The following is a 26,984-nucleotide window of genomic DNA, read 5'->3' on the forward strand; positions in this document are numbered from 1 at the left end:
TCAGACCATATCTGGCATTCAGTTTCGGGGGCGGATCTCAGGGAAAAAATATTGGCCATGGAGGAGCTACAAGTGCAATACACCACAATGATACCAGAGCTTAAAAGGAATTAAACTGAGGGCAAGTCATTCAAATAAACTTGATTTGTATTCCCTTGAGTTTATAAGATTGAGGGGTGATCTAATTAAGATGTTTAAAATGAGGGGCGCAGATACGGAGAAACTATTTCCTCTGGCGGGGGAGTCCAGAATCAGGGGGAATAATAAAACTAAGAGCTAGGCTGTTCAGGAGTGAAATCAGATAACATGTTTCACACAAAGGGCAGTGGAAATCAGGAACTCTCTCCCCTAAACGGATATGGATGCTGGTGGTCAACTGAAGTTTTCAAGACTGAGATTGATAAGACTTTTTTTTTTTAAAAAGGGTAAGGGCAAAGGCAGGAAAATGAAGTTGGTGGCACTGAGTCAAACAGACCAGAATGTCGCAGGTTCTATCTCCAGTTTTTGCTGAATCTCGGGTGAAACAGCAGTTGGGATACTAGTGTTGGCCTGAGCACCATGATCTGGGGAGGAAAGAGAAAGATTCCATGCAAGATCGCTGTTCAGTGTCGTTTGCTAGAAAGTGAGTGCATATGAATTATCGGAAAGAACAGGATCTGCTTGGCTACAATCCCCTTCATGGTCAAATAAATTGCTGACACTTAGTGAGTTGGCACTTATACCCCAAAAATTTGAAAATACTATTCTTTATAGTGTGTGGCTTTTTTTAATGACTTGCCAGTGGATGAGGCATTATGCTTGGGAGAGAGAAAAATGAAGTCAGCAACTAGCTTCAGTACCCAAAGCTACTCTCCAGAAAGGTACCGCACGGTAAACTGGCCACAGAACAATTCTGGTGCACAAGCTGGCCAAGACCCAGTGTCTGAAAATCTGCTTGATTCTTTGAGACTTAAGCCAGGCACTTAATGCCAAATTCACAGCAGGAGCACAAGACAGGGCAATTAGAACAGATTTTTTTGGACTGAGTTGAATAGACAAGTCAGTGAAGAACAAAGTACAATGTCTTCCACCCTGAAATTCTGTTCCTCCTTCCTCATGGTATCAACAGTGGCTCAGTTCGACTGACTTGGGTGTGGAGGGCACAACTGAAAAAAACTGTAGATGACACAAAACTTGGAGATTTGGTAGAAGTGTTCAAAATCATGAGTGGTCTGGACAAAGCAGATGGAGAGAATGCAAAAGAACCAACAGCAACATGAGGAAAGACCTCTTCACACAGTGAGTGGTTAGGATCTGGAATGCACTGCCTGAGAGTCTGGTGGAAGCAGATTCAATTGGGGCTTTCAAAATGAAATTAAATAAGGCCCTGTAGGGCAAAAGAAACTGCAGGGTTCTGGGGAAAGGGCAGGGGAGTGGGACAAGCTGAGTTGCTTTTGCAAGGAGCTGGCACGGATATGACAGGACAAATGGCCTCCTTCTGTGCAGTTACCATTCTATGATTTATTAGCAACAGGCACAACCGGTGATGGGTTTTCAGGAAGAGATGAGTCCCTTCCCACACTACACATGAAGCTAAAAGGCAAATTTTACTGACTCCATGACAGATTAGATGACAGCAAAAATATAATTATACTGTACATTAAGAGCTATACACTGGCTCATGGAGCAGTGTAGCCAAAAATTGCTGAGGTTGGGCTCATTGCACATCCAACAGTTCCAATCCGGAAAAGTCAATTCCCAGTTATGGAACTAAACCTAAGACACTAAAGTAATTGGATTCATACAGACTGATTTTTAATCCTGCTGTTAGTGAACTGAATGGTGCAATATATCTGGCATTAGCAACACAGGATCACCCGATTTCTAGGGGTTCTTACCTCCTGTAAGATTTCTGGATTGTTGACCTGGTCATCGATATCTGGTACCACCTGCAAAGGACCACTAAGTGACGAAAGAGACTGCCTGCAAGAGGTCAGAGGTATTGCATCAGAAAAATTTGCTGTTGCACTTGATCTAAACTGTTCCTAAACAATGCAGTGATTTGTTACCTTGCTGATAAAATGGCAAGTATTTGGAAACAATGGTTGCATTAGTAGAAACCCGATGCAACCAAAGTTTTCAGCCAAGGAATGAGGCTTAAAATGAAGAGGCCCGGGGTTAGGGGGAGGAGTCATGCAGAACTTGTTCTACTCGTGGTAATCACCAGGGAGGATCACTGCATCAGGCACTATAAATGGATTCATAAAGCAAAGAGAACTTTCAGGAAAGAGAAGCATTAAAGCAATGCGCTGAAATTGAGATGTCCAAAGGTTGTTGGGCTCGGATGACATCACCAAACTTTCACAGATTTTCAGAACAGGATTGTTGAAAAATGTTAATCAGATTATGATGTATGTATGCTGTTCTACCACACGTTTGCTGCGCCTTGAAATTTGTGTGGGGTTATATTTGGATGTGCAAGTTTAAATGGTTTATTACGAAATGTTTCAACAGATTTCACAGTTCCAAATGACAAAGGCCTCACCAAGCTTTTGATGAGGGAAAGGGAGACATAGGAGGCAAAGTAATTCCTCTTCAGATAGAGACAATCTGATGGCAAATCTATTCCTGGTTGCATGCACACTCTGTCAGCCACTTACACAGTAACACAGGTGAGCTAGACAGGCCCTCTGACAATACAAGCTTGGGGTGGGGGCGAGATGTAATGAGAAAGGAGGGTAGGAAATCTGGAACTTTGTGTTAAGAGGTGAGCAGTTTAGGGTTATGTCATGAATGGAACTATGCTGTATGTCTTCTTTGGCCTCCTTGTCTCGAGAGACAATGGGTAAGCGCCTGGAGGCGGTCAGTGGTTTGTGAAGCAGCGCCTGGAGTGGCTATAAAGGCCAATTCTAGAGTGACAGACTCTTCCACAGGTGCTGCAGATAAAATTGGTTGTCGGGCTGTTACACTGTTGGCTCTCCCCTTGCGCTTTTGTCTTTTTTCCTGCCAACTGCTAAGTATCTTCGACTCGCCACACTTAAGCCCCGCCTTTATGGCGGCCCGACAGCTCTGGTGATCACTGACAACTGACTCCCACGACTTGTGATCAATGTCACAGGACTTCATGTCGCATTTGCAGACGTCTTTAAAGCGGAGACATGGATGGCCGGTGGGTCTGATACCAGTGACGAGCTCGCTGTACAATGTGTCCTTGGGGATCCTGCCATCTTCCATGCGGCTCACATGGCCAAGCCATCTCAAGCGCCGCTGGCTCAGTAGGGTGTATATGCTAGGGATGTTGGCCGCCTCGAGGACTTCTGTGTTGCAGATACGGTCCTGCCACCTGCTGCCAAGGATTCTTTGGAGGCAGCGAAGATGGAATGAATTGAGACGTCGCTCTTGGCTGACATACGTTGTCCAGGCCTCACTGCCGTAGAGCAAGGTACTGAGGACACAGGCTTGATCCACTCAGACTTTTGTGTTCCGTGTCAGTGCGCCATTTTCCCACACTCTCTTGGCCAGTCTGGACATAGCAGTGGAAGCCTTTCCCATGCGCTTGTTGATTTCTGCATCGAGAGAAAGGTTACTGGTGATAGTTGAGCCGAGGTAGGTGAACTCTTGATCCATTTCCAGAGTGTGGTCACCAATATTGATGGATGGAGCATTTCTGACGTCCTGTCCCATGATGTTAGTTTTCTTCAGGCTGATGGTTAGGTCAAATTGCAGCCGCAATCCTGTTGATGAGTCTCTGCAGACACTCTTCAGCGTGAGATGTTAATGCAGCATCGTCAGCAAAGGGGAGTTCCCTGATGAGGACTTTCCGTACTTTGGTCTTCGCTCTTAGATGGGCAAGGTTGAACAACCTGCCACCAGATCTTGTGTGGAGGAAAATTCCTTCTTCTGAAGACTTGAATGCATGTGAGAGCAGCAGAGGGAAGATCCCAAACAGTGTAGGTGTGAGTACACAGCCCTGCTTCACACCACTCAGGATAGGAAAGGGGTCTGATGAGGCGCCGGTATGCTGAATTGTGCCTTTCATATTGTCATGGAATGAGGTGATGATAGTAGCTTTGGTGGACATCCGATCTTTGCTAGTAGTTTGAAGAGACCACGTCTGCTGACGAGGTCAAAGGCTTTGGTGAGATCAATGAAAGCAACGTAGAGGGGCATCTGTTGTTCGCGGCATTTCTCCTGTAGCTGGCGAAGGGAGAACAGCATGTCAATGGCGGATCTCTCTGCTCAAAAGCCACACAGTGCCTCAGGGTAGACGCGCTCAGCCAGCTTCTGGAGCCTGTTTAAAGCAACTTGAGCGAAGACTTTCCCCACTATGCTGAGCAGGGAGATTCCACAGTAGTTGTTGCAGTCACCGTGGTCACCCTAGTTCTTATAGAGGGTGATGATATTGGCATCGCGCATGTCCTGTGGTACTGCTCCCTCGTCCCAGCACAGGCAAAGCAGTTCGTAGAGTGCTGAAAGTATAGCAGGCTTGGCACTCGATTATTTCAGGGGTAATGCCATCCTTCCCAGGGGCTTTTCCGCTGGCCAGAGAATCAATGGCATCACTGAGTTCCGATTTTGTTGGCTGTACGTCCAGCTTGTCCATGACTGGCAGAGACTGGGCTGCATTGAGGGTGGTCTCAGTGACATTTTCCCTGGAGTACAGTTCTAGGTAGTGCTCCACCCAGCGATCCATTTGCTTGCGTTGGTCAGTGATTGTGTCCCCTGATTTAGATTTGAGGGGGGCGATCTTCTTGATGGTTGGCCCAAAAGCTCTCTTAATGCCATCATATATTCCTCTGGTGCTTCCGGTGTCACAGGTCAGCTGAATATGACTGCATAGGTGTTGCCAGTAGTCATTTGTGCAGCGCCTGGCTGTTCTTTGTGCAGCACTTCTGGCTGCTTTAAGTGCTACGAATGTTAACTCGCTGGGGGCTTTCTTGTAGTCCAGCAGTGCAATGCGCTAGGTTCCAGCTCTTCAAAGAGAGTGAAACCAGTCTACATTCCGCTTCACACGTTTGCCATAGGTGGTCATTGCTGAGTCACAGATGGCGTCTCTGATTTGGGCCCACTGGTCTCTGCATCCCCTGTAGGAGTGTTCTGAAGGGCTTTTTCAAGTGAATTTAGAAACCTATCTAAGAGCTGTGGATGGGAGATTCTGCTAGTGTTGATGCACGGGCGGCCCTTCTGCTTGGAGTGATGCAGCTTCTTTGGTTTGAGTCTAACCTTGCTGCACACCAGGGAGTGGTCGGTGTCGCAGTCCGCACTGTGGAAGCTGCGTGTGATTTGAACGCTGTTTAAAGAGGCTCGCCTTGTGATGATGAGGTCCAACTGGTGGCAACGACGTGATCTTGGGTGCCTCCTAGAAACCTGGTGACAGGGTTTAGTGTGAAAGAACGAGTTGGTGATGCAGAGGTTATGAAAGGTACACAACTCAAGCAGTCCATTCTCATTCATCCTTCCAATGCCATAGCGCCCAAGGCAGGAGGGCCATGAGTCATGGTCGGCCCCAACCCTGGCATTAAAGTCCCCCAGCAGGAACAGGTTTTCGGTATTGGGGATGCTACTAATGATATTATGGAGTCCCTCGTAGAACTGGTCTTTAACTTCAGGTGGGGAGCAGAGTGTTGGAGCATAGATGCCGAGTAGGTGTGTGCTAGACCAGAGGCGGTGAGCAGTCGGATGGACAGTATGCGTTCCAAGTTATTTGAGGGTGGCTCTATCGTGCTGAGCAAAGAGTTTCTGATGGCAAAGCCCACTCCATGCTGTCTTGGTTCTTCAGGATCCCTACCCTGCCAGAATAATGTGTAGTCTTGCTCTCTTAGAGATCCGCTCGCAGGGAGGCGTGTCTCCTGAAGTGCTGCAATGTCCACATTGAGTCTGCTGAGCTCGTTGTTAATGATGGCGGTCTTCCAAGAATCGTTGCTTTGTGCAAGGTCTTCCGACAGGCCAGGACACATAGTTCTGACATTCCAGCTTGCAAAACAAAGGGCTGGTACCTTCTTTCCTTTTTTTGTCGTGCTGTTTGGTGCGGTGTCACAATCCATTTGTCGGGCAATGACCCTGAGCTCCAAGCACCCATTGAAGCAGGTGGACTGTGGCAGGACAGAACCTTACTGACTAGGGACTGCCCGGTTTGAAGCAGGCGGTAGCTGTCCAGTGAGATGCAATGACCTCTCCCACCGACAAAGGCAAGCAACCCATGGCGCCAGCACAGCAACTCCATTGGATTTCATGGGTACTGAAAATGGGAGGTCGATACCTGTTTTTAATGGCTTATAAACGCCTGAAAGGAGCGAGGTCGCTGCTCCCGAGCCGGCGGGAAGCTCAGTTGTCCGTCCAGAGCGTTGAGTGTGAAGGGCGGCGCGGCCATATGTACCGCATAGCAAACTCACCATGTAGCTATGATGGAGCTCAGTGAATCCAACACTTCAGTTGCTGTCAGCCTTTGCTGTGGATCCAGAAGCAGCAACTTTCGGATCAAACAAACTGTGTTTTCTGATACACGGCAGTCCCTAACAGGGAGAGAGAAAGAACAAAAAAAAGACAGATCAATACTGGCTGGATAGCACTTTTAGGGAAATAAAGATACATGAAACGCACAACACTCTGGTGCCAGCTGCACAGTAAAGTCTTCTATCAATTTGACACAAAGCAGCGTAGAACATGTAAACCCATGAGTCACACAGCAGCACACCCAATACCTCAGGCACAAGACAAGCAACTAGAAACCAGTGAGTAATGCTTACAAAATCCACCTCCCCAAACAAAACAAACCCTGCAGATCTGAGCAGTAATGAGACTTTTAAAAACAACACTGCAAGTCTAAAGGTTAATGGAAACTAGTGCTCCCACATATAGAAATAAGGCAATATTTCTTTGCAGAGCAAAGATGGAGGAAAACAAATGATTGATCAACAATAGACAATGAATTTTCCCAAGAACTTTACTGATGCTTTTAATTATAAAATGGGCATCAGTGAAATGGAAACTCTTTCTTTTTACTGGTGGCAGTTCTTTATAAAAGTTTAGCATAGTGTAGGAAAGGGAATGGCCAGTTTGGCCTGTAAACATAATCAAATGGTGAATACTGAGCAAATGATTTAACCATTCCCTTCGGTCAAAACAAAGTTCAGCCAATTGGTAAATCACCAGCACTGGGCTTTAAATTTCCACTCAACATAGTAAACTTTCAGGCAAACTCTTCTTAAAGGGATCTCAGCATCGAGCTCCCCTTTAATCATTACAAAGGATTGCAATTAACATGCTCATCTGTCCCTCCCCCATCTGTCAATTTTATTTTAATTTAGCAAGTCCTGGCGCCATCAGCATACCGCCCAAGGGAATGATCAGGTCTGTGAAGGAACTGAATCCTCCATCGAATGTCGCCTCCTTGGATGATTCAGCAGTGACTACACCCAATTCATTTATCTCCCACATTGTCATACTTGAGATTCTGATGTGCATCGCTCTGACCAAAAATGTTGAGTTTGGAAATAAGGGTACTTTCTAACTACTACAATACTACAGGAATTCTCTATCTTTACAAGCTTTTCATTCTTCGCGCCTCCGTGCGCTCAATTTAGTAGACTGTGGGTATGAGATGCAATTCAGAAATTGAGCACAATCTACACCACACTTCAGTGCAGTACTGAAAGAGTGCTGCATTGTCATTGGTGCAGTCTTTTGGGTGAAACTTAAACCTGAGGTATGTCTGCTTATTCAGATCGATATACAAGATCTCATGGCTGTTTTCTGAAGACCAGAGATATCCCCCAGTGTCCTGACAACATTCCTCCCTCAACTTCAAGAAGCCAGAAGGTACAGGGGTGTGGCTGTCATAACTACACACATGATACTGGAGGATGCCTCCCCAAGCCACTGTGGGCTCCTGGAACTTGCCTGATCGCCTTTGGGGGTCAGAGAGGAATTTACCAGCTTTTTTTTAAAATCGCTATATTTATGTATGGTTTTTCCCCCCAGCAGACTGCATTGTTGGTGGATGGAAATGGGGAACAGAGGGGGCATGCAGATGGGGGTCTTGGTACACAAGTGTTGCACCACTGGACAGGCTTGATAGACCAAATGGTCTTTTCCTATCCTTCATTTTCACATTTTTGTAACTAACCACTCAAACAGATTCAATGGTCATTCCAGTGCTATTTTTAGAAACTTCTTGTGTGGAGACTGGTTATAACATTTGCCTACAAAATGAGTAACTTATATTTCAAAAGGAATTTGTTAGCTGAAAATACAATACGGAATCCCCCAATGATTTCAAAGCTACTGTGCAAGTGCAGAACTGTCTTTCCTTAAGGTGCCAACACATGCACAAGAAGTCCTATAGGTGCAACAGCATTCCAATAGTTTGCCCAATTGGCAATTCTTCACATGCTCGTCTGGATTTTGTCAAACAGGACCAAGACCATAATGGGCAAGCTTTCAAGACTGAATTGGATGAAGGCAACCCACCAGTGCATTTATTCTTATGCTGCTAAGATCCCTATTACATCATTTAATATCCAGCTGAATAGGCTGACGAAGTGTGGCAATCAACCAGTCCCAAATAGAGTTTACAAGGGAGGGGAGGGAGGGTGTAGTTGGGGGGGGGGGGGGGGGGAAAAGAGGGGGGAGAAAGAGAGGGGGGGGGAGGGGGGAGGGATTGGCAGACATATTCATCCGTTTACAAAACCAATGAAGCATTTTCAAAATCCTTTTAACAGTGGAAGCACTTTTTAAAAGAATTCTGAACACTGTTTGTTTTGAGTAGCGTTGGTTTAAACACTGAGTAAAATCCAGAAAGCTGACACTGTGAAGCCTAACCAGCATGTGGCAACTGACTCACCAACCCCACTCCTGGGAAGTTCAGCAACTTTGTTCATTTCAGCTGTGCAAGTAAGTCAGTTCCCTCACACCAGCAGAGTCAGCAACACTTCCACAGCATTACAAATTAGCACCTCACACAATTAAAAACATTTACAAAAGAACCAGACAAGTGCACTTGTTAAAAACAAATTTTGAAAAGCCAAGAGTACAGATCAAAGGCTCTGACTCAGTGCTGTACTTGCAAGAACAATGGCAGATGAATGCAAAGCGTGCAGACTGGAACAAACAATGGGAGACACGCATATCATAAATGGCTGAAATAACTATGGGTCAATTGAAAGAGATCCAGGAGTCTTCGTAGATGTAGTGCTCAGCAATGTTCAACCAATGCAGAGCACCAAACAAAGCCAATAGAAATAGTACGAAACAAACCTGAGGTACCCTGTGCTCAAACCATACATTGCTCTGGTCAGACTGCACCCAGAGTACCGTGTCCAGTTCTGGTCACCAAGACACCAAGATCGGAAGGCAACGCAGAGACTAGCACAAGACTAGCCCCAGTCCGAGACTTCAGAGTGGAGAATTGAGGGCTCCTCAGCCTCAAAGGGAGGCACAGAGAAGTGATCTTAGAGATATCCAACATTGTCGAAAAGATAAATCCACAAAGTTACTTTAAACAAAGTAAAACAAGGCGACACAGGTCTAAACTAATCAAAGGTAAATGTTGGAATGAAATCAGGAAGCTCTTCACATGTGGAATAGACTCCCAGGCACATCAGAACCAAAAGCCCTTGAATCGCTTAGGTTGGATGCTGCAATGAGTGGGACTCAAGGTCTTTCTACATGGATGAAATGCAATGTGCTGAATGGCCTTCATCAGTGAAAACCTTGAACAAGACTATTGTCAGCCTCATTTAAAAAAAAAAGAGGGTCCAAGACTTAAGTTTGGCTAAAAGTCTCCTGACCTTGTGTTTACTAATGACTGATGAAGGTTCCAGGAAAATGAACTGTTTGCAACACAGCCAATCCTGAAAGCAGCTAGTGTGAAAGAGACTTGTGAAGTAAGTTTTCCCGAGGGGATGGGAAAATTAGGATTCAAAAATAATCACATAAAACCACATATTAGTACTCTAGGTAATTTTTAAGCCAAAGTCGAACCTGCAAAAACCCTTAACTTACTCTGGGATGGTGTATTCTGCCGCTTTGATTTTCCTGAAAAGCTCTTGAGGTATGCTGTCATAAAATGGGAACTGTCCATAAAGCATGGTGAAGAGCACCACACCAAGTGCCCACATATCACTGGGTTTGCCCCTGTATGGTCGGCCTGAAAAACAAGAGACATACAGAATAACATTTAGCTAAAGCTTCAAGGTCTCAACAGTTGACTAATTATGCAATTTTTATATATATATTTTAGATAATTGCTGCAAGAATCCCATACGTCACAAATAAACCAAGAGACCTGGGTTGTTAGGCAATCTGCTCCCAGGCCCTGGCAAATGCAGCTTTGCAGTGCTACAAGGAGTTGACATTGTATGCAAAGATCGCCTGCTCTAAAAATTTGGCTCTTCCCAAAAAGAACTTTCATCTCCATTTTATCTCAGATACTGGAAACTCAGTGCAGACACAAGCATGTCTCATTGACCCACAGCGCAAGGCACGATACAGTGCCCGACAGGCCATCACTGCTCCCTTTTGTAATGTTACCCATTTTTAGCCCTGGTGGAACTGTTGCAATGGAGTCCATGAAAATATACTGCTCACTCTACAAAATAAAAATCATATTTAAGCAACACCTCATTACATTGTTAAATCATCTCAAAAGCATTTCACACAATGAATCACTTTTGGATTGCAGCATTACATGCAGACAAACATTAAATTTAACTACTTCTAAACAAGATCTTAACCATTCACTCCCTCCACCACCAGCACAGCTTGACAGCAGTGTGTACCATCTACAAGTCAGACTGCAGCAACCTGCAAAGGCTCCTTTGACAGCACATCCCAACCCCGCGAGCTCTGCCATCTGGAAGGACAACGGTTGCAAGCACATGGGGATACAACCACCTGCAAGTTCCCTTCCAATCCACACACCATCCAGACTTGGAAATGTATCGCCATTCAGTCAAAACTCAAACTCCCTACCAAACACTTGGTAGGAGTAACTTCACCATATGGACTAAAGCTGTTCAAGATGACGTCTCAGCACCACCTTCTCAAGGACAATAAATGCTAACACCAGCGATAGCCACATCCCATGAATGAATAAATAAAAAAAAGACAATAACATACGCAAAAAGTAATGCTGCAAAATTACTTTCATTATTTAGAAACTTAGGTGAATAATCAAAAATCAAAGTGCAAGACAACATGTCAGGGCAAATCAATCAGTGGTTAGGCAACAATAAACTATGGAAGGATGGAGTAGGAGACAAGAAATGCCACAATTTTAAGGTCTGGGAAAGACGACTCAGTCAGCATGAGTCTTGGTTAACACACTAGGCAAACAAGAGTAAGAGTGAGTAGGAGGAATGAGAGAAAGTACAGTATAGCAGTACTGATATAATGGAGAAGATTAAGAAGTCTTAAGAGACTACAAATGAGCAAGGGTCAACCTAGCAACAACTTGCATTTATATAGCACCCGTAAAATAAGTCCAAAATACTTCAAAGAGGCGTGGTCAAATTTGTACACCAAGCCAAAGATTCTTCACAGTGGTGGCCAAAAGGTTGTCCAAAGTTGTGCATGTTAAAGGAGGACAGAGGTATAGAAGCAGTGGGGTTTAAGGGAGAGAACTCCAGAATATGGGGCCTACGTGAATGAAGACATGGCACTAGTAGTGGTGCGAATTGTAGGAGACAGAGTAGACTAGACGGGGAGAGGGAAAAAGAGAAGAGAAAGAAACCTGCAATAATGCAAATGTTATAGAAATAGCGAAGGGGAATTTAAACACAAGGATGAGAATGTTAAATTGGAGGCCTCAGGAGACTAGGTCAGCAAGGAATAAGAGTGACGAGTGTATGTAGGATAAGATACAGGCAGCTTTTTGGATGAGCCTTAGTTTGTGGAGGGTGGAGAATGGGAGGCTAGAGGTGGGGTAGGGGTGAAGGCAGGCTGTGTTACGTAGGTAGATGTAGACAGTCATTTTGATGGAGAGGGTATGGGGTCTAAAGTTCAGCTCTTTGTCTAATAGGCGCTGAGACTGCAAAGAGTCTGGTCCAGCCAGAGACATTGGTGCAGAATGCAATCAGTGGCAAGGGTTTATTGTTGGGGGGTGGGGGCGGCTGCGGCGTCAAAGGAAATAGCTGATGGAAAATGGAAATTAATCTCAATGGCAATGTAGAAAATTGCCCGGGTATGACCTGTACAGAAAAAGGAGGACAAATCCAACCCCGCCAATTATCACCCCACAGTCTACTCTTGATCATCAGTAAAGTGATGGAAGGTGTCGTCGACAGTGCTATCGTGCGCACTTGCGTAGCAATAACCTGCTCAGTTTGGATTCCGCCAGGGTAACTCAGCTCCTGACCTCATTACAGCCTTGGTTTAAACATATACAGAAGAGCTCAATTCCAGAGGTGGGGTGAAAATGACTGCCCTTGCCATCAAGGAGCCCTAGCAAAACTGGAGTCAATGGGAATCAGGGGGAAAACGCTCCGCTGGTTGGAGTCGTACCTATTGCAAAGGAAGATGGTTGTGGTTGCTGGAGGTCAATCATCTCAGCTCCAGGACATCACTGCAGAAGTTCCTCAGGGTAGTGTCCTAGGCCCAACCATCTTCAGCTGCTTCATCAATGACCTCCCTTCAATTATAAAGTCAGATGTGGGGATGTTCGCTGATAATTGCGCAATGTTCAGCACCATTCGTGACTCCTCAGATACTGAAGCAGTCTGTGTAGAAATGCAGCAAGACCAGGACAATATCCAGGCTTGAGCTGACAAGTGGCAAGTAACATCTGTGCCACACAAGTGCTGGGCAATGACTATCTCAAACAAGAGAGAATCTAACCATCTCCCCTTGACATTCAATGGTATTACGATCGCTGAATCCCCCAATATTAACATTCTGCGGATTACCATTGACCAGAAATTGAACTGGAGTAGCCATATAAACACCACGGCTACAAGAGCAGGTTAGAGGCTGGGAATTCTACAGCGAGTAACTCACCTCCTGACCCCAAAGCTTGTCCATCATCTATAAGGCACAAGACCGGAGATGGAGACAGAGACAGAGCGCGAGAGGAGCACGACAGGAGTGGAGGTTTAAACAGCGCGCCAAAAGCCCAGAGTCGGAGACCGGAGACAGAGGCAGAACAAGAGAGAGGAGCATCAGAGTGACGTCACAATCAACAGTGAGAGCAGGGAAACAGAGAGCCGCCGGGGTGAGTATACACGTATGTTTTTAATTTAAATCAAACATAGCATCAAAAATCACAGGTAAGCAGGTAGGTGATTGCTTTGGGAAGAAGCTCCCTGTTTGGAGAGTATCTGGTAAGTGATTAAGGTCCATTCTATTCCTAACGTTTAAAATAGTAAAGGAACTAGTGACAAACTGAATAAAATATATATAAAAAAGGAAAAAATAAATAATTTAATAAAATAATTAAGTAGTTAATTAAAACACATTAAGGATGGCAGGACAGGTGAGGTGCCACAGCTGCAGCATGTGGGAGCTCCTGGATGCCAGCGTGATCCAGGGCAAACACGTCTGCAGTGTTTGTGGCTCGAGGAGCTTCGGCTCAGAGTCACGGAACTGGAGTCCTAGTTGCAGACACTGCGACACATTAGGGAGGGGGAAAGTTACCTGGACATTTTGTACCAGGAGGCAGTCACACCCCTTAGAATAGGGTCTTCTGATTTTGTCAGTGGTCAGGGATAGGAGAGTGTGGCTGCAGCTGAGACAGGTAAGGGGACCCAGAGGGCAGGAGTGCAGGAGCCTCAGCCTTTGCAATTGTCTAACAGGTTTGAAGTTCTTTCAGCTTGTTTGGATGAGAGTGGAGGCTACAGGGTGGATGAACAATTTGACCATGGTACAGGAAGCCATTCAAGTGGAGGGAGAAAAAAAGGAATGTAGTGGTAGTAGGGGCCAGTACAGTTACAGGGATTGACACTGTTCTCTGCAGCAAAGAGCGAAAGTCCAGACGGTTGTGTTGCCTGCCCATTGCCAGGGTTCAGGACATGTGCTCAGGGCTGGAGAGGAACTTACAGTGGGAGAGGGAGGATCCAGTCGTTGTGGTCCACATAGGTACCAACGACATAGGCAGGACAAGGAAAGAGGGTCTGCATAGTCAGTATGAGGAACTAGGCGTCAAATTAAGCAGAACCTCAAAAGTAATAATCTCCGGATTATTATCTAAGCCACATGCAAATTGGCAAAGGGCAAATAAGATTAGAGAGATTAATGCGTGGCTCAAAGACTGGTGTGTTAGAAGTGGGTTCCAGTTCGTGGGGCACTGGCACCAATACTAGGGAAAGTGGTGGCTCTACCGTTGGGACAGTCTACACCTGAACCGTGCGGGGCCAGTGTTATAGCGAGCTGCATAACTCGGGATGTAGAGAGGGCTTTAAACTGAATAGTGGCAGCAAGGGATCAATGTGATTGCAGTGGAAAGGGTGCAGAGGAGATTCACCAGGATGTTGCCTGGGCTGGAGCATTTCAGCTATGAAGAGAGAGTGAAAAGGCTCGGATTGCTTTCCTAAAAGCAGAGAAGGCTGAGGGGAGATATGATTGAGGTGTACAAAATTATGAGGGGCATTGATAGGTTAGATAGGAAGAAACTTTTTCCCTTAATGGAGGGGTCAATAACCAGGGGGCATAGATTTAAGGTAAGGTGCAGGAGGTTTAGAGGGGATTTGAGGAAAAAAAATTTCACCCAGAGAGTGGTTGGAATCTGGAATGTAGTGCCTGAAGAGGTGGTAGAGGCAGGAACCCGCACAACATTTAAGTATTTAGATGAGCACTTGAAACACCATAGCATACAAGGCTACGGGCCAAGTGCTGGAAAATGGGATTAGAATAGTTAGGTGCTTGATGGTCAGCACAGACATGATTGGCTGTATAACTCTATGACTCTATGGTAAATGAAGCAGTGGAGACAAGGCAAGAAAGGTATTAATATGGGAAATGATAAACAGGCTGACAGGAAGCGACAGAGCATACAAATCTAAGAGTAAATCAACAGATAAGCTAGGGGTTACAAAAATAATAAAAGGACAAAACTAAAGGCTCTGTATCTGAATGCACGTAGCATTCAAAACAAAACAGATGAACTGAGAGCGCAAATAGAAATAAATAAGTACAATCTGATAGCCATTACAGTGACATGGCTGCAGGACGACAGATTGGGACTTGAATATTGAAGGATACATGGCATTTGGGAAAGACAGGAAGCTAGGAAAAGATGGAGGGGTAGCTTTGTTAATTAATGATGGCATTAGCACAATAGAAAGGGATGACCTAAGTTCAGGAGACCAGGATGTAGAAGCAGTTTGGGTAGAGATGAGAAGTTACAAAGGCAAGAAGTCACTTGTGAGAGTTGGGTACAGGCCACCTAATGTTAACCACACTGTAGGACGGGGTATAAAGGAAGAAATAATGGCAGCTTGTCAGAAAGGTACATCGATAATTATGGGGGATTTGAACCCCCATAAGGCTGGAAAAATCAGATGGGCAGAGGTAGCCTAGATGAGGAGTACATGGAATGTTTTCGGGATAATTTCTTGGAACAATACATTCTGGAGCCAACCAGAGAGCAGGTTATACTAGAGCTGGTATTGAGGGAGAGAAGAGTGGGTCCAAGACCAGTATTTTAAGCTTAAATAAGGGCAATTATGAGGGCATGAAAGCAGAGCCAGCTAAAGTGAACTGGCAAATCAGGATAAGGGATAGGTCAGTAGAGATGCAGTGGCAGACATTTAAGGGGATATTTCAGAATACACAGAATAGGTACATTTCAACAAGAAAGAAAAATTCCAAGGGTGCGACCCGCCATCTGTGGTTAACTAAAACAGTTATAGATAGTATCAAACTTAAAGAAAAAGCCTATAAATGCGCAAAGATGGGAGGCAGGTCAGAAGATTGCACAAAATATAAAAAACAGCAAAGAGTGACCAAAAGATTGATGAATGTAAAATTAGAGTACGAAAGAAAGCTAGCCAGAAATATAAAGGCAGATAGTAAAAGTTTCTATATTTAAAACAGAAGAGTTAACAAAGTGAGAAGGGTCACTGACCCGAAACATTAACTCTGCTTCTCTTTTCACAGATGCTGCCAGACCTGCTGAGTGGTTCCAGCATTTCTTGTTTTTATAACAAAGTGAGTGTTGGTCCTATAGAAAGTAAGTTTGGGGAATTAATAATGGATAATAAGGAAATGGCAAATGAACTGAACAGATATTTTGCATCAGTCTTCACTATTGAGGATAGGCATAACATCCCAGAAATAGATGCAAGTCAGGAAATGGAACAGAGGGAGGAACTCAAGAAAATTACAATCACCACGGAAGTGGTACTGAACAAATTGTTGGAGCTGCGGGCAGACAAGTCCCCGGGTCCTGATGGACTTCATCCTAGGGTGTTAAAAGAAGTGGCGACTGAGACAGTTGATGCGTTAGTTTTAATTTGCCAAAATTCCCTAGATTCGGGGAAGTTTCTGTTAGATTGGAAAATAGCAAATCTAACTCCTTTATTCAAAAAGGAGAGACAGAAAGCAGGAAACTACAAGCCAGTTAGCTTAACATCTGTCTTAGGGAAAATGTTAGAAGCTATAAAAGACGCTATAGCTGGGCATTTAGAAAAAAAATCAAGGTAATCAGGCAGAGTGAACATGATTTTGTGAAAGGGAAATTATGTTTAACCAATTTATTGGAGTTCTTTGAGGGAGTTACACATGCTGTGGACAAAGGGGAACCAGTGGATGTATTGTACTTAGATTTCCAGAAGGCATTTGATAAGGTGCCACATCAAAGGTTATAGCAGAAAATAAAAGCTCATGATGTAGGGGTAACATATTGGCATGGATAGAAGATTGGCTAGCTAACAGGAAACAGAGAGTAGGCATAAATGGGTCATTTTCTGGTTGGCAAGATGTAACAAGTAGTGTGCCGCAGGGATCTATGTTGGGATCTCAACTTTTTACATTTATATAAATGACTTGGATGAAGGGACCGAAGGTATGATTGCTAAATTTGCTGATGACACAAAGACAGGTAGGAAAGTAACTTGTGAAGAGGACATCAGGGGGCTACAAAGGGATATAGATAGGTTAAGTGAGTGGGCAAAGACCTGGCAAATGGAGCTTAATGTGGGAAAGTGTGAAACTGTCCACTTTGGCAGTAAGAATTTTTAAAAAAGCATATTATCCAAATGGTGAGAGATTGCAGAGCTCTGAGATGCAGAGGGATCTGGGTGTCTTAGTGCATGAATCGCAAAAGGTTAGTCTGCAGGTACAGCACGTAATTATAAAAGCTAATAGAATGTTATGGTTTATCACAAAGGAAATTAAATACAAAAGTCAGGAAGTTATGTTTCAGCTATACAGGGCATTGGTGAGACCACATCTTGAGTACTGTGTACAGTACTGGTCTCCTTATTTAAGGAAGGATGTAAATGCGTTGGGGGCAGTACAGAGAACGTTTACTAGACTAATACCTGGAATGGGCGGGCTGTCTTACGAAGTAAGATTGGACAGGCTAGGCTTGTATCCGCTGGAATTTTGAAGAGTAAAAGGGAGCTTGACGGAAACATAGAAGATCCTGAAGGGTCTTGACAGGGTGGATGTGGAAAGGATGTTTCCCCTTGTGAGAGAATCCAGAACTAGGGGTCACTGTTTAAAAATAAGCGGTTGCTCATTTAAGACAGATGAGGAGAATTTTTTTCTCTCAGAGGGTCATGAGTCTTTGGAATTCTCTTCCTCAAAAGGCAGTGGAAGCAGAGTCTTTGAATATTTTTAAGGCAGATGTAGATAGATTCTTGAGAAGCAAGGGGGTGGAAGGTTATCAGGGGTAGGTGGAAATGTGGAGTCATCAGTTCAGCCATGAACTTATTGAATGGCAGAGCAGGCTTGAAGGGCCAAGTGGCCTACTCTAAAGGCCTGCTCAAGTCCGGAAAAAGAAAACCCGACCCAAACCCAACAGAACCACATCGGACCTGGGCCCAACCTGAGTCCTTCCATTTTTTCCCCGGACCTGACCCGACCCGAGCACAGGAATGTTCACTTTACCTACCTTCCGATTCCGAATCGGTTTTTCACTTTCAGTTTGTGCAGATAAGCAACAAAAACTGTAATTGGACCTGAAAGGTTGTTTAAAAAGTTGAAGATTGGAGCCATGAAGTCAGTGATTGTTTGGTCACGAGTTAAACATAAACCCATGGAGTTGTGCCACACTGTACCAGTATCTCTATTGCTTAAAATAAACACAGCAATTGGCCGAAGGCTCAGAAAATATTATACATTACCTAGACTCCTGCTTTACAGGTTGAAATACTTGCTGCAAGTTTATCCAGTGAGCAGCTGAGATGCAGAGACCGGGAAGGTCCTGAGTGATTAATTATAAAATATATAGTATTTATATAAAAATATAAAATGATTACAGTTAGGACTCTAGTCTCCACATATACAGTACACCCTCCAAGCTGCACACCATCCTGACTTGGAACTATATCACCGTCCCTTCACTGTCGCTGGATCAAAATCCTGTAACTCCCTTCCTAACAGCACTGTGGGTATAACTACACCATATGGATTGCATCGGTTCAAGACACCAGCTCATCACCACCTTCTGAGGGGTAATTAGGATCAGTAATAAATGCTGTCCTAGCCAGCAACGCCCACATCCCATGAAAAAATAAAAACATAATACTACATCCGCCACTTTCTTGCCCACTCATTTACCCTATCTATATCGACTTGCAGGCTCTGTGCAGTGCTCATATTCACACCTAGTATAGTCAACAAACTTGGATACATTACACTTGGTCCCTTCATCTAAGTCATTAATATAAACTGTAAATTGCACAGGCTCCAGCATTGATCCTTGTGGCACCCCACTAGTAATAGCCAGCTAACCTCAAAATGATCCGTTTACTATGTTTTCTGTCCTTCAGTCAATCCTTTTTCCATGCTAATATATTACCGCCAACACCAAGAGCCCTTCTCTTATGTAACAACCTTTCCTGTGGGGGATTTTGAAAATCCAAATATAATGCATCCACTGGTTCCCCTTTAACTATCCTGCTAGTTACACCCTCAAAAAACTCAATAGATTTAAGAAACATAATTTCCTTTCAATAAAACCAGGTTGATTCAGATTTTCGAAGAACCGTGTTACCACTTCCTTCGTAATGGATTCCAACATTTTCCCAATGACTGATGTCAGGCTAATTGATCTGTAGTTTTCTGCTTTGTCTCTCCCTCCTTACTTGAATAGAAAAGAGGGAACAAAAGAAATTTCTAGAGATGATCAGATTACATTGAGAGGTGAACCAAGCTGGGGCAGTCCCATTGAGCTGGACAACTGAGGAGCCATTTGTGAACAGCGGTATGGTCAGCAGTGTCAAAAGTCGTGGAGAGGTCAAGAAAAATGAATAGGGATAATGGACAAAGGATACCATTTGTGACTGAGCAGGACCATTTCAGTGCTGTGATAGAACGGAAACATGATTGCAGAGTCAAACATGGGAATCGCAGGAAAGAATTTGGGTTCAAGTACTATGGAAAGGAAGGTGGAGACGGGGTTAAGGTTGGACCTTCTTTCTGAAGAGGGGGTGATGAATGCTATCTGAACAATGTCTCAGTTTTAATGCCAAAAGTCTGAGATCTCCTTGCACTTGAAGACAGCCTTTCCTTATATCCTCTACAGGAAGCAGAAATATTAGAAGAGTGTCCCAAAACAAGAGAACAGTACTTAAAACTTGCACATGAAACACCAAGCACTTAAATCAGAAAGCTTCAATGGAGGGATTTTTTTCGTGTATCCAATACAGGAAAACACACCCATATCTGGCACAAGTGGCAACAAAATTTGTCCCAATTAAATTCTCCTTATAAGATTCTGCTGAAATCATGCCATGCCTATTATCTTAAAGCCTCTCTTTCGCTGAGACAACTCAAGGTTAATGTGCAAAATACACACCCAAAATAGATTTGTCCATTACATAATTCAAACAGAAGGACTGCTAATTCAGCTTTTAGTCTATGTATGCAGGTGATATGCTTGTGAGCACTTACTCATTCTTTGAACAGAAGCATTCTGCACATGCCTGAAGAGTCTGCTCTTCCCATTAATCCCTGGGAACACAGGTTCAACTAGCAAAAATTACAAAGTATGACATAGCATTTACAGCACAAAAACAGGTCATTCGGCCTAAAAGATCCATTCCAGCGTTTATGCTTCACATGAGCCTCCTCCCGCCCTTCTTCCTTTAAACCCATCAACATATCCTTCTATTCCTTTCTCACTTATGTATTTACCTAGCTTCCCATTAATGCATCTATGCTAGTTGCCTCAACTACTTCTTGTGATAACAAGTTCCACATTCTAATCATTTTCCAGATAAAAAAAGTTTCTCCTGAATTCCTTATTGGACTGATTAGTGAACATCTTATGTTTATGACCCCAGTTATGCGCTCCCCTGCAAGTGAAGACATCTTCTCTATGTCTACCCCATCAAACCCTTTCATAATCTTAAAAGACCTGTGCCAGGTCACCCCTCAGTCTTAACTTTTCTAGAGCAAAGAACCCCAGGCTGTTAAGTCTTACTTAATAGATATAACCTCAGTTCCGGTATCATTCCAGTAAACCTTTTCCGAACCTTCTTCAGTGCCCCTGCAGCCTTTTTATAATATGGAGACCAGCACTGTACACAGTAGCCCAGGAGTTACCATCTGCGAGCTACCTTTTAGCCAGGACCATGATCAAAGTGCTCCACAGTGAATGGACCACCTCATTTACAGGTATGTATGTAGGGAAGTTGAGTCAAGACTTATGAGAACTGGGTTGAAAGCGGCACAGAAAGAGGAAATGCAAGTTTTCCCTCAGGGGAACAAGGTAGACGAGGGGAATAAAACAGTCAGCAGGACTATTAAGTTAGAAAAACACTGTGATGAGTACAGTGAAGCAGAGGGAAGCCATGATCTGGTGCTGGATTAATGGAGGGAAAAGAATTTGTGGGCCAGGGTGCACTTATTTGAGGAGATTTAAGAGCATTAGACACAAGAGCCAGTACAGACACGATGGGCCAAAGGGCCTGTTTCTGTGCTGTATAACTCTATAACTCTAAGAGATGGAGAAAATGAGGACAAGACATAGGAAAGATGAACGAGGTGTAGGAGCAGCTCAGGTCTAGGGCAGCAAATATGTGCGCAGTGGAAAAGCAACAATAGTAGTTAACAAAACAGTTTAGGTACAAAGGGAGGCCAGGGTACATGCAAGCTCTTTTCAGAAGCTTTAGACAGGGAGATTCAAAAATCTGGAGCAAGAATGAGTGGTTGCAATTTAGTACCAATGTCATTTTTAGATTGGGTTACAAATCAATTCAGTAAATTCTGGGACAGCTGGGGGTTTTGTGGTTTGTACAGGATTTATTGAGCATGTGGCATGTGAATTCCTGACTCATTTCTGTAAAGTCAATGAAAAACAAAACAGAGCCTTATAAGCAGTATTTTGAGTTTCAAAATGTGTTGGAGGTAATTAAAATTTCAGTGAAAGGTAGGGCAATACCCAACAAAATTGAACACCATTATCTCAATTAATACTGTGCATCTTACATTAGTGTCAGCTCAAAAACACCAATCGAGACTGACTGTGCCGAAGATAGCAACCACAGATTCTGCATCTTCCTGCTACAGTGTGCGTGTGTGGGGGGGGGGGGATGGCGGAGGTGGAAAAGAGAGGGAAAGAACAGCAAGTGTTCCCTCACACCCATCTGAAGCTGTAGATTGCTTCTGCCCCAATTCAAAATTCAATGCACTTTGCACCTTCACAGAGGTGAATAAAAGTTGAAAATAAATTCCCTTTGGAGAAAAGAAATGCTAATTACATAACTGAGAAAGGAATAGGCTATGCTGATAGTGTTAGATAAAGTAGGGCAGGAGGAGCATCATGTGGAGCATAAACACCAGCATAGACCAGTTAGTCTGTTGTGTGCTTAAGTTTCTTTTAATTCTACATAATTATTTCCACATCTCTTCTGAATGCTCTAGTACGGTCCCCTGTCTGCCAATAGCCATCTAGTAGCCTGCTTAAGTTATCATTCTTTGCAAGGGAGTCATGTGTTAGTGAGTGAAGGCTAGCTGTTTTACCCAAGGAAGCAGCAGATCTCGATCCTTTGCTCATCCAACATCCACACAAGTGTGCTTTCCAGCAGTGTTCAATTATCAGGAGTAGGAACCTTTCTGACCCATTGTCGCATCTCAACTTTCACCCCAGCTGAAGTCAACTAAGTCAGCACAGACCAGGCACCCCAGGTCTTCAGGTCATCCTAGTGCAGTTTCACAAAGAGAAACAAGGAAAAACAAATTCTATCCACTTACTGTGACTGCACAATCACAACTAACTCAAATTTTTGCCAAAATATACACAGTAGAAAAGGACACAGTAGCTTTATCAGAAACACATCAGGATCATACAACTCCTTTTCAAAAAGAAGTTTGTCCAGAGATTATTTTCTAGTAAATCCTTGCTCATAAACCAGTTATCTTTTTACAGCTCCAGCCAAAAGCAAGATGTAAAGTGCAGTGCCATGTGAATGATTAAGCAATGTACAGAGGTAACCAACTATTTCCACATTGCTCAGTGTGAGGTTTTGCTTAATCAGCAGAGTTTGTTACTTTGCACACTGCAACTGCAAGGTTATACCACTAAACCTATTGCAAATTTAATGATCTAAATGTTCATAACCAATGAAGATCTTTTCTACACCTAACCTTCAGTAGATTAATAATTGAATGAAATTGGTGAAATCTCAAATTTTCTATTATAAAAGGATCGAATTAAGGTCCAGATTGAAAAATGTTCGTTCATTTTGCTGCTAATTCCTAACAGGTGAAGGAGACTGAATCAAATAGATCAGAGTACAGGAATGAACCATTGGTGAAAAAACAGTCAGTGAGGAATGCACAGTGTGCTTATATTGCTCATTTTCCTTTACAGGTTAAGTTCTTGCACCAATGAACAGAAACTCGAGCAAGGAGCAGAGCTCAAAAATGAGACACACAAACAGCATATTGCCAAGAGTGGCATCTGTTGCATGAGGCAGTTTAGTTTTATTTTTCCACTCTCCCTCTCCATGTCAGGCAATTTGACTAGAGATTCAAATGTCAAAACCAAAGCCACACATAGTACCTAGCCTCTAAACAGGGTGTTGATATGGTTGGCCCAGCTAACTTCCTGGTCAATAGTAACCCATAAAGATGTTGATGTTAGGGGACTCAATGATGTTTAGAGACACAGCACTGAAACAGGCCCTTCAGCCCACCGAGTCTGTGCCGACCATCAACCACCCATTTATACTAATCCTACACTAATCCCATATTCCTACCACATCCCCACCTGTCCCTATATTTCCCTACCACCGACCTATACTAGGGGCAATTTATAATGGCCAATTTACCTACCAACCTGCAAGTCTTTTGGCTTGTGGGAGAAAACCGGAGCACCCGGAGGAAACCCACGCAGACACAGGGAGAACTTGCAAACTCCACACAGGCAGTACCTGGAATTGAACCCGGGTCGCTGGAGCTGTGAGGCTGCAGTGCTAACCACTGCGCCGCCCATTTGAAGGTCAAGGTGAGGAAGCTTTTTTTTGTTGGACTGATTAGTGCCAGGCAGTGACCATTTACAATTGTGTCTGTTGCCCATATCCTGCAGAAGGTGGCATGGGTTGTGTTATCAGAGCCTTGAACTGAATCAATGGACCACTTCACTTGACTGTATAACAGATGGAACACCTTTGGCAAAACAGCTCAAGATGATCGTGTTGAGTACTGTTTCCCAAGGAATGACCTCAAGCTGCAGTGAGCAGCCTCTAGCAACCACCAATATATTCTTCTGCGACAGCCATGACTCCTGCCACTGAATGGTTTTCCCTTTGTCCTTCAATGAATTCAATTTTGCTCGGACCGGACCTTGATCTCAATTTAAACAAAAACTGCATCTGACCCCTTGCAATGCAGTACTGCCATGAGCATAGCCAGTTATTATCCTAGATTTCACCACATTTTACCCTCCACCACTTCTTCCCCAACCAATGCAATGAAGATCAACTGATGACAACACTTCTGACCAAGAAACAGTTCCAGCTTTTTAAACTACTGCAATTTTTTTAAATTTACAAATATATGCCATCACTTTGCAGTCACAAAGTCTGAGCAACCAGATAACTGGCAGGAATCACCCATTTCCAACTGTCATATTCTGAGATATCAAATCACTATGCTCTAAACACCAATCACTTTGTGTTACTATACACAGCATTGGGTGGTTCGTTTTGAATTTAACTTTCTTTTTAAGGTTACTGCTGCTTGACTTGCTTTGCAAGGTCACAAGTGTAATTAAACTGATTATTGGCTCTTTCCTTTGACTGTGGCAGATCTACTTGGTACACCACTATTCTCCACACTTTTATAATCCTGAACGACCACAGTAACACATCCACAAGCCCCAAAACTACCAATTTAACACATGAATGACTACATAACCACATAGAAACACACCCACCCAAACACTAACATTCTCCCATTGCTTAGCTGGCAAGTTAACTGATGCAATATTAAGCCAGAGAGAGCAGGAGGTCCCAGTTTCAATCACTGATCTGTGCTCAATATGCCAAGACCATCCATCATAAGTCGCCTTAGTATCAGGGCGAGAGGGGGGCAACAAAAATCAGGCACGTCTCCTGCTCCCAAAAGCCCTGATGGCAAGTGTGTGGATATCAGTGTTGGCTGTGATGTTTTCCCAATTAAACTGCTTGTCGACACTCACTATTAAGGCCTCCACAAGATATTGCCCCTTAGGAGACAGAGGTATGATCAGTAAGAGATCTTCAGCAAATGGATTCAGGACAGGATGAAAAATGGAGTGTTGGGGCAAACAGAAATGAAAGGAACAAACAAAAGGTGCCAGAAAATATACCTGTCACAATTAAAACACTTCAACTACAGGAGTTTCCTCTAACAATTCTCACAGGGATTGCCCTGCCTATGCCATATCAACACACTGAATAGAAGGCAAGTGCTTTTTTGAGGTGGTAGGGAGAAAAGGAACAAATGTTTTAAAAAGGAGGGATACAAAAACTGAGAAAATTGTAAATATTAGTAATGCAGGACAACTATTTGATTTGACCAGCCAAAACACACTGCAAAAAAACCATTTATCAATAATCATGCAATTGTAAAGCTTTTGGTAGACTGTCTATTCTGATTAAGTGCGCCACAGAATTTGCTTTCACTTCCCAGGAATTCATGTAACTGGTCTCCAACTAACGTTACTGTTGGTTGTAAAATTGCAAAATTCAGAATAGTAACAGAGTAAGCAGAAAGAGACAGGAGGCGTTAGAGAGGCTGTAACTGCACAACACATCACATTGGAGTTTAGAAATATGCATCACATTCTGGACAATGGAAGGCCTAATATATTGAACCAGCAAGCTAAAGGTTGCACATTCAATTCTCACCATGGTAAGCTGAAGTTGAGTCAGCCAAAAGCATGCAAGCTGCCAAGTTGTCATCCGCCAATATACTCGAGGGAAGGAAACTTGCCACTGTAACCTACTCTGTCATATGTGCAACTCCAGCCCTACACTGAACGGTCGATTTGAGCACCTAGCAATGTACCAACTGCAAAAACAATCGCCTCAAGGCATTTCACCAACATTTCAGGGCAACTAGGAATGGAAAATAAATACAACCCTGTCAGCATTATCTCACATCCCGAGAACAATTTTAACAACAGAGCACAAAGCCATAGAGACTAGAAAATCCAGGTTTGATTTCCAGTTTGTGCTCAATAGCTAATCACGAGCTGAGGTGCTACAACTGGCTTCAGCATTTCTGGAAGAGCAGCAGCCTAGCTCATACTCCTGATCATTATCCAGTGACCCTATGTTGGAAAGTGCATAGGTGTGAGAGTCAGACAAGGACACAACCAAACTCGACTGTGATATCCTCCATGTTGAATAGCATATTGTCACTTTCGCAGGACTCACCTCAAGTATTTCCACCTGGTCAAGATATCGGAGGGCTGTTGGTGCCCACAGTATAACAATCCAGCAACAAACAAGATGGACAGGTAGCACCTCAATAGAGCTGGGACCAACGTCTTCATTGAGTGGTTTGCAAGTGCTGTGGTGGAGTGCTTAAACAAATTTGGCATGGGATGGGCACCCAAGAAACACAGCAAGAGGAGGAACAGGGCGGCACAGTGGTTAGCACCGCAGCCTCACAGCTCCAGCAACCCAGTTTCAGTTCTGGGTACTGCCTGTGCGGAGTTTGCAAGTTCTCCCTGTGACCGCGTGGGTTTCTGCCGGGTGCTCTGGCTTCCTCCCACAGCCAAAGGCTTGCAGGTTGATAGGTAAATTGGCCATTGTAAATTGCCCCTAGTATAGGTAGGTGGTAGGAGAATTGTGGGGATGTGGTAGGGAATATGGGATTAATGTAGGATTAGTATAAATGGGTGGTTGTTGGTCGGCACAGACTCGGTGGGCCAAAGGGCCTGTTTCAGTGCTGTATCTCTAAATAAATTTAAAAATAAATAAAGACGCAAAGAGGTTGGTCTTATGACGACAGGCTGAGTAAACTGGGCCTATACTCTCTGGAGTTTAGAAGAATGAGAGGTGATCTTATTGAAACATACAAGATTCTGAAGGGCTTGACATTGGAGATTTTAGGGGACTTAAGATGGGATGCCGGGAAGATGTTTCCTCTTATGGGGGAGAATAGAACTAGGGGACACAGTTTAAGAATAATAGGTTTCCCTTTTAAGATGGACATGAGAAGAAATGTTTTTCTCAAAGGCTCATTAGTCTGTGGCATTCTCTTCCTCAGAAGACAGTGGAGGCTGGGTCATCGAATTTATTCAAGGCTGAGTTAGCCAGATTTTTGATAGACAAGGGAGTCAAGGGGTATGGGGGCAGACAGGGAAGTGGAGTTGAGACCACAACCAGATCAGTCCTATGTTCCTATGT

The 26,984-nt window shown here is 43.9% G+C and overlaps 1 protein-coding gene across 2 annotated transcripts in view; it reads right to left on the reverse strand.

Moving 5' to 3' along the window:
• Window positions 1–26,984, reverse strand: part of stk40 (serine/threonine kinase 40) — a 99,915-nt gene that overhangs the window by 4,297 nt on the left and 68,634 nt on the right. For both annotated transcript variants that reach the window (XM_068011142.1, XM_068011143.1), the window contains exons 8-10: window positions 9,982–10,126; window positions 6,372–6,491; window positions 1,878–1,962 (exon numbers count right to left, since the gene is read on the reverse strand). In XM_068011142.1, the coding sequence (XP_067867243.1) occupies window positions 1,878–1,962; window positions 6,372–6,491; window positions 9,982–10,126 (350 nt within the window). The remainder of the gene's footprint in view (window positions 1–1,877; window positions 1,963–6,371; window positions 6,492–9,981; window positions 10,127–26,984) is intronic.

Source organism: Heterodontus francisci, chromosome 31, assembly GCF_036365525.1.
Source record: "Heterodontus francisci isolate sHetFra1 chromosome 31, sHetFra1.hap1, whole genome shotgun sequence".
NCBI lineage: Eukaryota > Metazoa > Chordata > Chondrichthyes > Heterodontiformes > Heterodontidae > Heterodontus > Heterodontus francisci.